The sequence below is a fragment of the Danio rerio genome, chromosome 3 (genome assembly GCF_052040795.2).
Source record: "Danio rerio strain M-AB ecotype USA chromosome 3, GRCz13ab, whole genome shotgun sequence".
NCBI lineage: Eukaryota > Metazoa > Chordata > Actinopteri > Cypriniformes > Danionidae > Danio > Danio rerio.
The window spans coordinates 5,194,665-5,210,289 of NC_141023.1; the positions used below are offsets into that span (position 1 = coordinate 5,194,665).

Sequence of the window (15,625 nt, forward strand, 5' to 3'; positions counted from 1 at the left end):
TCTTAAGAGATAACTACTTACTAGGAGCATGTCTATGGTGCTGATTTGGATTAGTTAATTAACTTAGGTTGCATATTTTTGGGCGGTGCGTGGAAACCAGGGAACCCAGGGGAAACCCACATGAGCATGGGGAGAATGTGTAAACTCTACGCCGAAACGTCAACTGGCTTGATAAGGACCAAAACCAGTGATGATCTTGTTTTGAGCCAACAGTGCTAACTACTGGGCCACCCTGTCACCCATCTAGAAAAGGATGAATAGCAGTGGAAGCGTGGATTATTCAAGACGAAGATGGCTGTTATATAGAACTTAGGGTATTTATAGTGGCTTAGGAATCGTCTGATTGGTGAATCATAAATTGATTAATGCGGGACCGGCTGCAAGCAATCATAAGCATGTGATCCTCTCGAAATTATTATTGTCAGTGGACCAACCTATTGTCAGTTTCCCACCATCTTTTTTGGACGGTTTTATAAGAGCAGTTGCTCTACTTAAGGGATGACAGCGGGGAACAAATGTAGATGCAAAACATGAAGCACAAAGAATGCAATGTAAAAAGCATACAGTTGAAGTCAGAATTATTAGCCCCCTTGAATTATTAGACTGCTTGCTTATTTTCTCCCCAATTTCTTTTTAACGGAGAGCAGATTTCTTTCAACACATTTCTAAATATACTAGTTTTAATAACTCATTTCTAATAACTGATTTATTTTATCTTTGTCATGATGACAGTAAATAATATTAGACTAGATATTCTTCAAGACACTTCTATACAGCTTAAAGTGACATTTAAAGGCTTAACTAGGTTAATTAGGTTAACTAGGCAGGTTAGTGTAATTAGGCAAGTGATTGTATAATGATGGTTTGTTCTGTAGACTATCGAGAAAAAAATGTGCTTAAAGGGGCTAATAATTTTGTCCCTAAAATAGTGTTTAAAAAATTAAAAACTGCTTTTATTCTAGCCGAAATAAAAACAAATAAGACTTTCTCCAGAAGAAAAAATATTATCAGACATGCTGTGAACATTTCCTAGCTCTGTTAAACATCATTTGGGAAATATTTAAAAAATAAGAAAAAAATTCAAAAGGGGCTAATAATTCTGACTTCAACTGTATATTCACATTGAGTAGTGTTTGTTTTAATTGGCCACTTTGTCTTTGACTTTAAATAATTATGAAGTTGGAACATAATTGAACAAGGTAACAAACAAATTCAGCCTGTGGAATAGAAAGATCACTGTCATGCATTAACAACAAACTAATCTGCGAAATCTCTCAAAAGATCAGTTTTGGTACAAATTAAGACCCTCTTAGATATCAAAACATTCAACTTCAACACTGAGAAAAATCTAAATAAATAAATACAAATTGTGCTCTTATATTGACAGGGTAACCAAATCCCTGCTCCAACAACTCCGCAATCCAAACAAGTCCAATTTACCTTAAAATAATTTGTTCTTACCTATTAATTTAGAGTGAGGTCAGCTTTTCAGCAACCCTGGGTGGTGTCTGTACAGCTGCAAACAGGTTCGGCTTCTTAGGGTTTGATTGGAGTAAGTGTTCAGGCTCAGATCATAGGTAATGAAAGAAATTACTCGGAGACTTCGCTGTATATACTCTTCTGAATACAGGGTTTCTCAGTTCTAGCATGAATTCCTTTTTTGGACATACGTTCAGTTTGACCCTTGCTAATGTTGTAACTACAGTAGTTCTTGTGACTTAGCAAAAACATGATTAAATAGCTGTTGCAGGTAAGGAGAGATAAGCAGTGAAGCTTCTTGTTTTTTGCACATAACACATTGAACTTTCGTTGCTGTCACACCCTGTATTACAAAATTACTTTTATAACACTACTAAAGAATTGCACACAAAAGAAAACCACACAGTCACAGTGAGGTCCCTTCCTAAAAACTTACAAGATATACCACAATATTTTACCAGCTTTCCTAATCACGTTCTTGTTCCTTCTACCACTCATCCCAAGGCCCCCAGAGATAATGCAGCGCCATTGATGTGATCCAAAACCTGTGAAGAAATGATGCCAAGTTATCCGATATAACATTTCATTTGTTTGTTTTATTGTTAAGCTCATTAAGGGGAGATTTATTTTTGAGTTAACTATCCCTTTTTTAAAGTGTGATTGCTTTACTTGGGGTCTCTTTAATGTTGGCTTTGCTTTGATTGCTGTTGCTGTGTTTGAATCTCTGATCTAGCCAGTGATGTATAAGGATGTATAATAATGGCGCTGTGGTATCAAATACACCAGAGATGCCCAAACTAGGGTCCGCTGGCTAAAGTTGGCCCATGGTAACCTTTGATTTGGCCCGCCATCCCATCTGAGAGAGGGGGAATGATAGAGATGGTTTAGAGCAGGTGTGGCCGATTCATTTAAGAGATTTATTTATTTATTTTTATATGCAAGTAATAGTTAACTTCAGCAAAACTTGCATCTACTGTTTTGTTTTATTCACTTCAAGAGTTCCTATGTTTGTTGTAGGTGGGGCTATAAATAGTGTAACACCAGGTGAATGTTAAAGCTTCCCTCTGTGTGCCCGCGCTCAGTCGCGTGGTGCACGCAGATGGTGAAGCAGAGGTAATTTTCGCTCTCCTCTAATCCTACAATTATTATCCCTTTGCAGTCACAATCATTATATTTTGACACTAAAATGCTGTTTAGGGTTTCTGTTGTAATGTGTATTGTTGTGATGAGTATATTTTACTTTAAATGGTGTGTTTATTGTGATTTTAGAGTTTTCATTTGCACGTGTATTTTTCATGTAGGATTGAGAGGGTTTCCAGTGTTAAACTATACTGACTGTGCCTCACTGTTTTGTTAAGGTATGTTGTTTTGGTTATTGGCTTGTTATTTTAAGGATTCAAATATGTAAATCAGTTTAAATTACAGTAATGGTGTCATTTAATTGTGTCGTGGCAGATTTTCAACTAATAATTAAATTAATGCAAACAAAAAGGGTTGTATTTTATTAGTGATCAAAAAAATTAATGCAATTTACAATTAACAGTTATTTAATGTTACATATTTTATTTATATTATGCAATTTATGTGATTTTGTTTTTTTTGGCATTTAAATGTTTAAAATAGGAAAATACATTTTTCTCTGTGTGCCTGCGCAGTCGCGTGGTGCACGCAGATGGTGAAGCAGAGGATTGAGAGGGTTTCCAGTGTTAAACTATACTGACTGTGCCTCACTGTTTTGTTAAGGGAATAAATCAGTGTTTCTCCACCTCATCTGTGTGTGTGACCGTGTTTGAGAGGGAAGTCCATTTGAAGTCTGCTACACAGGCGTGACCAACCCTGTTCCTGGAGATCAACCTTCCTGCAGATTTCAGTTGCAACCCATATCAAACACACCTGCCTGTAATTATCAAGTGCTGTTCAGGTCCTAATTAATTGGTTCAGGTGTGTTTGATCAGGGTTGGAGCTGAACTTTGCAGGAATGTCGATCTCCAGGAACAGGGTTGAGCGCCACTGGTTTAGAGATTGCCATTTCAAATACAACACAACATTTTATTTGCTTGTTTTATTGTGAAGCTACAAAAAAGCTAACTGAAATAAATGTCAACCGAGGCATAGAGGACAATGCTGAGACTTTGGTGAGTAAATCATGCGATTACTAATGCAAATGCTTATTGCAATAAGATTCAAAGGGATGTTTTCTATCTGTTTTTAAATATTGTTAAATAAATTAGGAAATGACCCATGACAACTTTAATGTAAAACAAATTGGTAAGTTTATCTTCGGCCCACGGCTCTTAATGATATTTGGTTTCTGGCCCTTCATATGAACACGTTTGGTCACCCCTGAATAACACTGTATGGAATGAGAACCAGCAGTTCTTTGGTCAGGTTATGAAAACACAATGAACATCAGATTGACTCAAAACATCAAGAATCAACATATGAATCTCAACATTTCCTGCTTAAGTGCATGGTAGGAGTCCTAGATGAGTTTTGAATGATTTGATTCCTCCAGCATGCACTGCAGGATCAAGCACACTGTGTTGCCATTGTTGAGATGCTTATTCTTGATGTCTATGTTTCTGAAGTAGTCAGATATTGTGGATTATTTTGATCAAAATAACTTGCTTAGAGCAAGGTTTGATTTCCAGTTTTATATACATTATTGTACAGAAAGCTCAGCAGGGGCGCTCTAGAATGGCTCCTGTCCCTCACAGACACAGGGCTTTATTTTGACGGTCCATGCACAAAGTGCAAATCGCAAGGTGCAAATGAATTCAGGGCGTGTCAGAATCCACTTTTGCTATTTTAGGGACAGAAAAATCCACTTATCGCTGTGGCACATGGTCTAAAAGGGTTGAGTTTATTTTCTTAATGAGTTATAGGTGTTTTGAGAATAAACCAATAACTCATTAAGAAAATAAACTCAACCCTTTTAGACCATGCACCACAGCGCTAAGCGGATTTTTCCATCTTTAAAATAGCAAAAGTTTGATTAGATCCAATCAGGGACTCCTCAGATTATGGGGAGTCACTGATTGGATCCAAGACCAGCGACAAGATGATCCCAAGGTGTCCATATCCGGGACCAGGCCGTATCCTGAGCTGCTGCTGCGCTGGTGGTCACGGGGGAGTGGAGAGCATGAGACTGATTCAAGTGACGCTCCAGGGACAGACGAGTCTTCGCTGAGACTGCAGCTCTACACAAGACTTTTGGCCAGCTGAGACATTAAAATGGTCGTGCTGAACTGAGTCTGGTTCTCTCAAGGTTTTTTTTTCTTCACTCCTATCAGGTGAAGTTTTTTTTCCCTCTCCGCTGTCGCCACTGGCTTGCATGTTTCAGGATCTGTAGAGCTACACATTGATGAATTTCCTCTTCAGTGCTTGGACTCTCAGTAATGATTTTAAACCACACTGAACTGAGCTAAACTGAACTTAAACACTAAAAACTGAACTAATTTCCAGCAAACGAATAAATGAACAATAATAACCAAGTGTGCTTAAAAACCTGAGTTATATCCTAAAACACATGCTGTGCCCCATATGGTCTAAAACCTGACAGGTGGGCAAATCTAAGCTTGTTTTTAATAAAACATATAAATATGGATATAATAAATAATACTGCTAATAATAATAACATCATACAAAAGCAAATTGTCAAGAATGAACTGAAAAAGCCTCCCGAGATGAAGAAGGCATGAAGGCAGTGGTTTTTATATTTATGTAGGCTATAAAATAATGTTTTGTAATATTTTAATCCTTTATATTTATATTCTATATACATCCTCATTATATCCTATATATACCCTGAATATTTTAATTCTTTTTCATATGTAAAGATATTTGCGTACTGCTTTGCATCTCATGCGCCACATTGCGCCGGGTGTATGATAGGGCCCAGAGCCTCCAAAATCACATAAATATTTGTGATGTTTCCCATTTTGGCATGCAAAGCTGACCCTGGAAACAGGTCTAGGGTGCTGTAAATAATTTTGGTGGTTCCTGCACATGTCTGTAATCATAGGAAAAAAGAAAAATGTCTCTACCATAATCTGTGCAAAAGTTATTGTATTCCAACTGATGAGAGGTGCTGTACAAGCCACAGGGAGCGATTATTGTTTTCATATTTCACTATTCTTTTGTTTGATCAAACATAATTCACTGTGTTTGGACCACGTCAGACATATAAAAGGATTACTTATGCACATCACCTCAAAAACAGAGGAGAATGGCTCTAAAGGACACAGCGTAAAGTAAGAGATGACCGCTGTCTGTGCTATCTGGGGCTGCTTATTGATCATAAATGTATTGTTTTCACTTCTGCGTCACGGAAACACCGCGATTCATTTGACAACTGTTTGATATGTGAATATAATTCAGTAAAAAGAAAGCTAGAACCGTATGAGCACCGGCAAGAGCTTTCATTTGATCTATATTGTGCATGTGTCACATATGAACCATATGAAAACTATGAAAATGAACTAATGTAAAATACCCAGCTCGGATATCCAAAATACTGTGTATTTAAGAGTAATAACTTTTGTACAGTAGAATAAAAACCAAAGTGATGCATATGTGCATAAAATATAGATTCTACACTTTCAAACGAAACCACTTACGGGGGTCTGGTGCACTGCTAGCCCTTTAAATCCTAAAGCGAACGTCGATGACGTCACAGACCCGGAAATGGTTCCGCAGAGTTTAACTGGTTAAAAAAGGAATTACTCTGAGACTTGTTTAAAGAGTTTTAACGCATCACCATATAAAATGGCTTCACTTTAGTGAACAAGTTCAAAATAAGCAATCAAAGACAACAGCAAGAAGTCTTCATCACAAGGCTTGATCTAACAAAGGATTTGCTATACATACACTACTAAACACAGCGTCTCAGTTCTAGCATGAATGCTTTTTTTGGACATACGTAGCCGTTGCAGTTAACACAGGAGAGATAAGCAGTCTTGATGAGATTCTTGTTTTTAACCAGTAACACACACCAGTAAAATCCATTCCATGACCTGAATTATAAAACTGCTGATTTGCCTTCATGTGGACCAACCTGCAGTCAAAATATAATAGTAAATCTGGAATGGTTCGCCATCATGCAGAGCCAGCAAAAGCTGGAAATCAGGGAAGCAAATCTTGTGTTATGGTATTTAAAAAAAAATGGTAAAAAGCTAAAACAGCAGTACCCTACTGAAAAAACAGCTTAAACCAGCCTAGGCTGGTTGGCTGGTTTTAGCTGGTTGACCAACAAGGTTTTAGAGGGGTTTTGGCCATTTCCATGCTGGTTTCCAGTCATTTCCAGCCTGGTCTTCCAGACTGGAAGATGACCAGCTAAAACCAGCTTGACCAGCGTAGCCAGGCTGGGAACCCAGCCAAAACTAGTTGTGTCCAGCTTAAACCAGGCTGGTCAAGCTGGATTTAGCTGCTGGAAATGGCTGGAAACCAGCCTGGAAATCGCCAAAACCCTTCTAAAACCAGGCTGGTCAACCAGCTACAACCAGCCAATGGACAATGAAGCTATCCGCTCACCACACACCAGCTATTCGGGAAGTGAAGAGACAGTGATAGAGCCAATCATGGGGATGATTGGTAGGCCATGATAGGCAGGCCCGTGCAGAGACCGTCAAAAAGGCATGTGCAGGATAAATTTTTTTGATTAGGGGGGTGTAGAGTCATTTGATCATTTTGGAAGGGCACTTTTTATCCAAGACTAATAAGGGTTGAGCCCTATGTGTGCACGTGCCTGATGATAGGTATGGGCTAATGGAGGGACTTTGACCAGGACACCAGGGTTACACTTCTACTCTTTACAAGATGTGCCATGGGATTTTTAATGATCACAAAGAGTCAGGACACCAGTTTAATGTCTCATCCGAAAGACGGCGCCCACTGACAGTATGGTTTCCGCTTTACTTTACTGGGGCATTAGGACTCACACAGACTTCTCTAACACCACTTCCAACAGCAACCTAGTTTTCCCATGTGGTCTCCCATCCAGGTACTGACCAGGCTCAGCCCTGCTTTGCTTCAGTGAGTAATCAGTCTTGGGCTGCAGGGTGATATGGCTGTGGCATGAGTAAATGAGCTGAGATGAAGTAAAGGAACAGCGTTTTTATCTAAGAGTCTTTCTGTTCTAGATGAATAAGAGCTGGATGGAGAGTGATGGATATTGCATACTATGCAAACTGGAAAGGGTCCAGTGTGGTTGGGAAACTGGAAGGGATGTGAGGCATAAATAAATTCTCACAGCCCTTCATAGCGTTTGGGTCAGTGCTATGAAACCAAAGTCACACAGACAGGACACTAAACACAGCTTTAATTAAAAGTTTTATTAGAAATTCATACAGCAAAAACATACATAAATGGAGTTAACTTTTTAGGTTCAGCTGTGGAACCAAGCCTCACTTTGTCTCCTTAACCAATCACCTACTCCCTTAAACTTATTTAAGGAAAACAGTCCCTAACACAGTTCTTCTTGTTCTTTCGACCCCACCCTCCCTCCTCCATTTCCTCGCTTCCCATTCACAATCCTTTAACCCTATTCACTCTTACATACAGGTTGTATCGGGGGGTTCAATCACTCTGAGTCTCTGGGTATCATCCTAGGATGCCCAATCAACCCACTTGTTCACCAGTCATCCATCCTTATACCCCCCTTTCCCGTCATCCCACTGTTCTCCTACCATCCCTTTCATCCCTACAGTAAAGTCTAGCTCAAAGTGTGGTGTGGTCCATGCTGGTGAAATAGCTGTTGCAGTTAACAGGAAAGTTAAGCGGTCAAGCTTCTTGTTTTTCACAAATAAGCAAGTTTAATTAATTCCATGATCTGTGTAAAAAAAACTTCTTTGTTTTACTCAATGTGGACAAACAGCTTTTGGAGAGTTTCAGTCCGTCTGGAACGGTTTGGCATCTAGCAAGGTCAATGAATGCTGGAAATCAGGGAAGCAAATCTAAGCAAAACTTGTTTTAGTAAAGTCAGAATTATACTGGTATGCATGCAGTCTATGTAATAGATTTTGTTGTCTTTATTAGAGGTGTGTTACAAGCTAAATGTAGCTAAAGGTGTACCCTGTCTACCATAGGTTACTGTATTGCAAATGTTTTCAACTTATGAACCTAGCACTGATTTAGTCTTGTAACTTCAATAGAAACCCGAGCTCGTCTCCTGAAGCTTTCAATAAAGGCTCTGCGAATGTAACGGGCTGGGACTCCTTGAGGCACGATGGCCTGAGACACGGTGGTGCTTTCACCAGGCCTCCGTGGCCGATTCAGCTGGACTTGCAGGTTGTAGTATCTCTGGTTGTTGCGGATTATGATTCCCTGCATATCAATACGGACGTTAGCGGAGTGCATCAGATTGGACGATGCATGCTCCACCAGATTGCCATTGTCCCAGAAGCTGATTAAGTTTTCGATCTCTTCTCTAAATTGACTTCCATCAGTGATTGCATTAGGTGCTGGCACAGCAGAAAAGGTGGTACTTATCCTGTTTCCTCTGTCCACTTGTGTGCATATCACAATTCTCTGGGGATTATTTGCGTCGGCTCTCTTGCTGCGATGTTTGGAGTCAATGTAAGTGCACTCTTCAGGTTCAATCGGCCCACAGTAATCATAATCTTTATCTGAGGTCCAGCACCAGTTGTAACCATAGCCATGTAAGCCACAGGAGTGATCTGAGCGACATGGTGTGCCTTTATAAGTTACATCCACCTCTGGAGAGCAGTAGTCCCAGTTATTTTCAATGTGGCACCAGTAGTAATCATTTTTCTGGCTATACTGACATCTGTCAATGCAAACGTAATTATACTTAGATCTGTGGAGGAACATCTTTGGCTCTACGAGCCCACAGTAACCCCAGCCACCCGCCACTGCACACCACTTGTAGTCATTAGTGCGCTTTTCACATGGGCTGTCTTCTTTACACTGATTGTTCATGTAATCTGTGTTATTATTAGGTGAACAGTAATCCCATCCCTCTTCAGTATGGCACCAATAGTAGTACTGACCTCTCTGTTCACAGTAATCAAAACACTGTGCGCCTGTGTATGATCCATAATGGATCAGGCTGTTCGACACGAGTCCACAGTATCCAAATTGAAATAAACCAATTTTGCATGAATAGTAGTCGTTTCCAGTTTTCTCACACCTTTCACTGCACTGCCTGCCGTGGTAGTCTACGCCTGTTTTAGGTGAACAATACATGGTCTGGCACTGTCCATCTTTATCAATAGTCTTGCACTTGTAATCGCCCCAGTAGACATTGCAGTCTTCAATACAACGGGTTCCTAGATAAGTCCAGAAAGTTTTCCCAGCACTCGATGAACAGAAGACGAGGAGCAAAAGAAGAGAGATGTTCAGACGCTCCATTCTTTCTGTCAAGAGGAGAGTGAAGTGAATAAAGGCATCATGCTGTAAAAACAATCTCATATTTTCTAGCTCTTTTTAGTGAACAACTTTAAACATTACAATAAGGAAGTTATTTCAGATGAGCTCTAAATTCCACAATGAAAATTAATATTTTATTGATATTTCTTATATTTTATGTACGTCAAAAGACTATCTTAATGTGAATTGGAAAGTAAATACCTAGAGTAATATCGTTACATCTGATTGTCAGCCATACATGGGCAAAATACTTAGTTTTTGAAAATGAAATATTGAAATTATGGGATATTTATTACCTCCTTTATTAGGTGAAATGTATGTTGAGTTGCCAGATTTCCAGTGTTCTACCCATAATTATTTCAAGAGTTCACACTTAGCTGATGATTGATTATAAAGCTTGTTTGGCATGCTGTCCCAGGAGAGAGCCCTGAGCTCATAGGATTCTCGAGCCGGGGGCTTCCTCTCGTTTGCAAGGGGAGAGGCGAGTTTGAGCTCAGTTAGGACTCGGGAACTCCCCTGTGTAGTAGCTAATGAACAGATAGTGATTGCTCTTAAGAGATATCTACTTACTAGGAGCATGTCTATGGTGCTGATTTGGATTAGTTAATTAACTTAGGTTGCATATTTTTGGGCGGTGCGTGGAAACCAGGGAACCCAGGGGAAACCCACATGAGCTTGGGGAGAATGTGTAAACTCCACGCCGAAATGTCAACTGGCTTGATGAGAACCAAAACCAGTGATGATCTTGTTTTGAGACAACAGTGCTAACCACTGGGCCACCATGGGCCTGTTTCAGAAAGGAGGTTAAGTGAAAACTCAGAGTATTTTAACCCTGAAATGAGAGAAACTCTCGGTTTTCCGTTTCAAAATGGCAGGTTTGTTAAACTCTAGAAAGCAGGGTAAGTCAAACCTGTTTCTGAACGAGAGGTAACTTTAACTCTGAGTGAGTTACTGTGGTAACTTACTCTGTAAACCTAACCTGGTTAGGAGCAGGTTTTATTCTCTAAAATCAGAGTTTCTGTCGGTCTCCTCCCCTTTTTGAAAGACGAAGCGGTATTTTTCGCCTTAGCCTTATGTTTCCATCCACCGATTTTAATGCTCATTTTGGATATGCGCATAAAAATGATTGATGGAAACGTTATGATGCACATAACTTTGGAAAATACACATAAAAAACCTACGCATAACTGAGTAGGATAAACTTTTATTCGCTAGAAAAGATGTGCATAAACTACGATGGAAACGCTTTTACTGAACAAATTACAGTTTGTGCATTAAAAAAAACGTTTGCTATATGATGATGGAAATGTGTGTGAATGCACAAACCAGCAGGCTGAGCACACTATAACACATCTTAAAAGTTATGTTCATTCATTTAAAAAATTTTTTTTAAAAATTTAAAAGTTTCAGTATTAATGTGTAACAGTTTTCCTGTTACTATTTGAAAATTCTACCTGTAGTAGCTATCTCACCCGTAAGAGGGCGATCTAGGTAGTAAGTCTCCAATCTGCTTAAAAGGAGGTAGAGAAGAAGCAGTAGGCAGGAAGTATTGTGCCTAGCGCATGGAAAGGCTTCTTCGCTGCGCTGTTGTTTGTTGATGCCCTTATTTGAGGAACATTTTTGTTCTTATACCTCAGATGTAAGTAGGCCTGTTTTTTTTTATATATTTCGGTTTTGTACATATGTTTTGTGTGGTGTTGGCAAGGTTTTGATTGTATGTTTGTTTATATGCAGAGGGTTTTTGGTATACACTTTAAGACATCAAAACAGGACCTGGACAATACATCCTCTTATCTGCAGACTTTTTCATCCACTTTCCTACTGATTCCGTGGCCAACCATTGATGAACTGTTTGCTGAAACTGATCTTTCATGCGATTCACTTTAGGACTTTTGGTATCTTTTTTGCTTGCTATAAATACTGGATTCAATGAGAAAGACACTTATCAAGTGATCATTAATGAGTTGACTGCTGATCATTTCATATCCCCAGTGTGTAACAATAATTATTCATAACTGTTGTCATATACATTTATTCTAAATACACATGAATCTCTGAAAGTTGTTTTGTGGTCTCTCAATTTCTTTAATGTAACTTCAAAAAAAAAGTAGTTGTTACAAATGGTATTATATTATTAATGACCTCCAGAGCGTCTGGAGCTTGTCAATGGCTTCAACCCCCCCCCCCCCCCACTCCACCTCCACTTTTTTTTTTTTTTAAATTAATTAAAAAATAAATAAAGCTTAAATTCACTGACCTTCAGCAGGGACAAGTAGCCTAGATTGATGGGATCATTATTCCATTTTAAAACTATTGTTTAGTTCTGCTTACATTCTAAGTGTCATATCAACCTCTATCACTTGATAAATAAGAGGCAGACACAAAAGTGCACTTTTAAATCTAAATAAAACTGATCAACGTGTATAAAAGTGGGAACGTGTGTAAAGATTTTATAAATGTCACATAACATTACTTAATTTTATTATACTTAAATATTTAAATACTTTAAATGTAAAAGTATGCATTAACTTGAGCAGCTGTTTTCGCATGCTGTCTCTGTTTCACTGATGTTGCTTTTCAAAATATATGGTCATATTTTCTATAACTATGCATGAGCAGATCAAATTCAGCTGGAGAAAGAAATGATGATCTCTTTTTTTAAAGATGTTTCCATAGTCACTCGTAATTTCTGCGCTCTATTGATGATGCCTTTTTATAGTCATGGTGCACATGCTTAACTCTGAGTTGGTCTACTCAAAGTTGATTGACCTAACTCAGATCTGCTGTTCTGAAACCGAAAACTCTTGAGTTTATAATTTCTCTGTAAATCAAGAGTTCAAGTTTAAACTCGAGTTGGTTGAACCTCCTGACTGAAACAGGCCCCATGTGACCCATCTAGGAAAGGATGAGTAGCGGTGGAAGCGGGGATTATTCAAGACGAAGATGGCTGTTATATAGAACTTAGGGTATTTATGGTGGGTTAGGAATCGTCTGATTGGTGAATCATACATTGAATAATGCGGGACCGGCTGCAAGCAATCATAAGCACGTGATCCTCTCAAAATTAGTTTATAAATAAACGTAACTTAGTTTGAGAACAAAGTGTTTAAAGCTATTTATTGTCAGTTTCACACCATCTTTGTTGGACAGTTTTATAAGAGCAGTTGCTACTTAAGGGATGACAGCGGGGAACAAATGCAGATGCAAAACATGAAGCACAAAGAATGCAATGTAAAAAGCATACAGTTGAAGTCAGAATTATTAGCCCCCTTGAATTATTAGACTGCTTGCTTATTTTCTCCCCAATTTCTGTTTAACGGAGAGCAGATTTCTTTCAACACATTTTTAATGATATTAGTTTTTATAACTCATTTCTAATAACTGATTTATTTTATCTTTGTCATGAGGACAGTAAATAATATTAGACTAGATATTCTTCAAGACACTTCTATACAGCTTAAAGTGACATTTAAAGGCTTAACTAGGTTAATTACGGTAACTGGGCAGGTTAGGGTAATTAGGCAAGTGATTGTATAATGATGGTTTGTTCTGTAGACTAACGGGAAAAAAATGTAAATAATTATAAAAGAAGAAAAAAATTCAAAGGGGGCTAATAATTGTGACTTCAACTGTATATTCACATTGTAAAATGTCAGAAAGTCCCAGCAACCAAAAATGTATTCATTGAAATTACTTTGAAATCACCAATATGGTAAGTAGTGTTTGTTTTAATTGGCCACTTTGTCTTTGACTTTAAATAATTATGAAGTTGGAACATAATTGAACAAGGTAACAAACAAATTCAGCCTGTGGAATAGAAAGATCACTGTCATGCTTTAACAATGAACTAATCTGCGAAATCTCTCAAAAGATCCTTTTTGGTACAAATTAAGACCCTCTTAGAAATCAAACCATACCATAAAATAATTTGTTCTTACCTATTAATTTAGAGTGAGGTCAGCTATTCAGCAACCCTGGGGGGTGTCTGTACAGCTGCAAACAGGTTCGGCTTCTTAGGGTTTGATTGGAGTAAGTGTTCAGGCTCAGATCATAGGTTATGAAAGAAATTACTCGGAGACTTCGCTATATATACTCTTCTGAATACAGGGTTTCTCAGTTCTAGCATGAATTCCTTTTTTGGAAATACGTTCAGTTTGACCCTTGCTAATGATGTAACTACAGTAGTTCTTGTGACTTAGCGAAAACGTGATAAAATAGCTGTTGCAGGTAAGGAGAGATAAGCAGTGAAGCTTCTTGTTTTTTGCACATAACACATTGAAGTTTCATTCCTGTCACACCCTGTATTACAAAATTACTTTTATCATCTTAACGATACTAAAGAATTGCACACAAAAGAAAACCACACAGTCACAGTGAGGTCCCTTCTTGAAAACTTACAACATTCACCACATTTTTTTTACCAGCTTTCCTAATCGGGTTCTTGTTCTTTCTACCACTCATCCCAAGGCCCCCAGAAATTATGCAGCGCCATTGATGTGATCCAAAACCTGTGAAGAAATGATGCCAAGTTATCCGAAATAACATTTTTATTTGTTTGTTTTATTGTTAAGCTCATTAAGGGGAGATTTATTTTTGAGTTAACTATCCCTTTTTTAAAGTGTGATTGCTTTACTTGCGGTCTCTTTAATGTTGGCTTTGCTTTAATTGCTGTTGCTGTGTTTGAATCACTGATCTAGCCAGTAATGTTTAAGGGCGTATAATAATGGCGCTGTGGTATCAATTACACCAGAGATGCCTAAACTAGGGTCTAAACTAGAGATTGCCATTTCAAATACAACACAACATTTTATTTGCTTGTTTTATTGTTAAGCTACAAAAAAAGCTAACTGAAATAAAAAGTTTCAATTTAAATGCTGTAATTTAAATTGTAGGTAAATTGTACAACTGGAGGTAAGATCCACAATGCAGGTTTATTCAGCGTCAGGCAAGCAATGATCAAACAGGTGCAAACGGGTATTTTCAGGCAGTTCAGAATCGTAGTCAGTATAACAGGCAATGGGTCATAAGGCAGGCGGCTAAACAGGAGAACAAGGTAAACAAGGCTAGGGTCTAACACAGAGAAACAAGACAGGGAGAAACGTGTTGTAATGTCACTTGAAAGCAAACAAGACTCGGCAAACTGGATGGGTAAATGTGTGGCTTATGTAGGGAGTGTATCAGTCTCTGACAAGGTTCAGGTGGTGAGTATAATCAAGCTAGATGAATTAGCATAAGTGTCTGGGCGAAGTGCATGTATGAATATGTAGTCCTGGGAAAGGCAGGAAGTGTAGTCCATGGTTATAGTGTGAGAACGTTCGAGGTTACAAAAGTAACCCTTCATTCCCCGAGGAGGGGAACAGAAGTGCTATAAGTGGATTTGATGTTAAAATCCACGTATGGGAGGTTTCGGTTCAGAAGCCGCTCGTCTGTATTGAACGGGCCAATGTAAACAATGAATTGGCAGCGTAAGCTTGCGCAGCACACCTGGCGCCAGCAAACGCCACCCTTTTTAAGCTGAAGAGACTTTTAAACAGCTAAGGGACAGTCATTATGGCGACGGAGTATAGCACTTCCGTTCCCCTCCTCGGGGAATGAAGGGTTACTTCTGTAACCTCGAACGTTCCCCTTCGATTGGGGAACTCCAGTGCTATAAGTGGATTTGATGTTAAAATCCACGTATGGGAGCCATTGAAAACGCCATAATGACTGCACCTTACCAACGCCTCCGATGAGATGGCAGTCAGGCAAGCGTGACGTA

General features: G+C 38.7%; 2 protein-coding genes across 3 annotated transcripts in view; both read right to left on the bottom strand.

Moving 5' to 3' along the window:
- LOC147845451 (uncharacterized) overlaps positions 1-15,625 on the bottom strand; it is a 140,632-nt gene that overhangs the window by 2,624 nt on the left and 122,383 nt on the right. Inside the window, exon 1 of one of the 2 annotated variants that reach the window (XM_087243676.1) lies at positions 1,462-1,579. The exons of the other annotated variant lie outside the window; for it this stretch is intronic. The gene's annotated coding sequence lies outside the window, so the exon portion shown is untranslated. Of the gene's footprint in view, positions 1-1,461; positions 1,580-15,625 lie in introns of those variants that run through there. 2 annotated transcript variants of the gene reach the window in all.
- Positions 7,793-13,931, bottom strand: LOC147845452 (uncharacterized). The gene is made up of 2 exons (XM_087243696.1): positions 13,806-13,931; positions 7,793-9,854 (listed from the first exon to the last, which is right to left on the bottom strand). The coding sequence occupies exon 2, from the start codon at positions 9,847-9,849 to the stop codon at positions 8,599-8,601; it is 1,251 nt and encodes a 416-aa protein (XP_087099822.1). The 5' UTR covers positions 9,850-9,854; positions 13,806-13,931; the 3' UTR covers positions 7,793-8,598.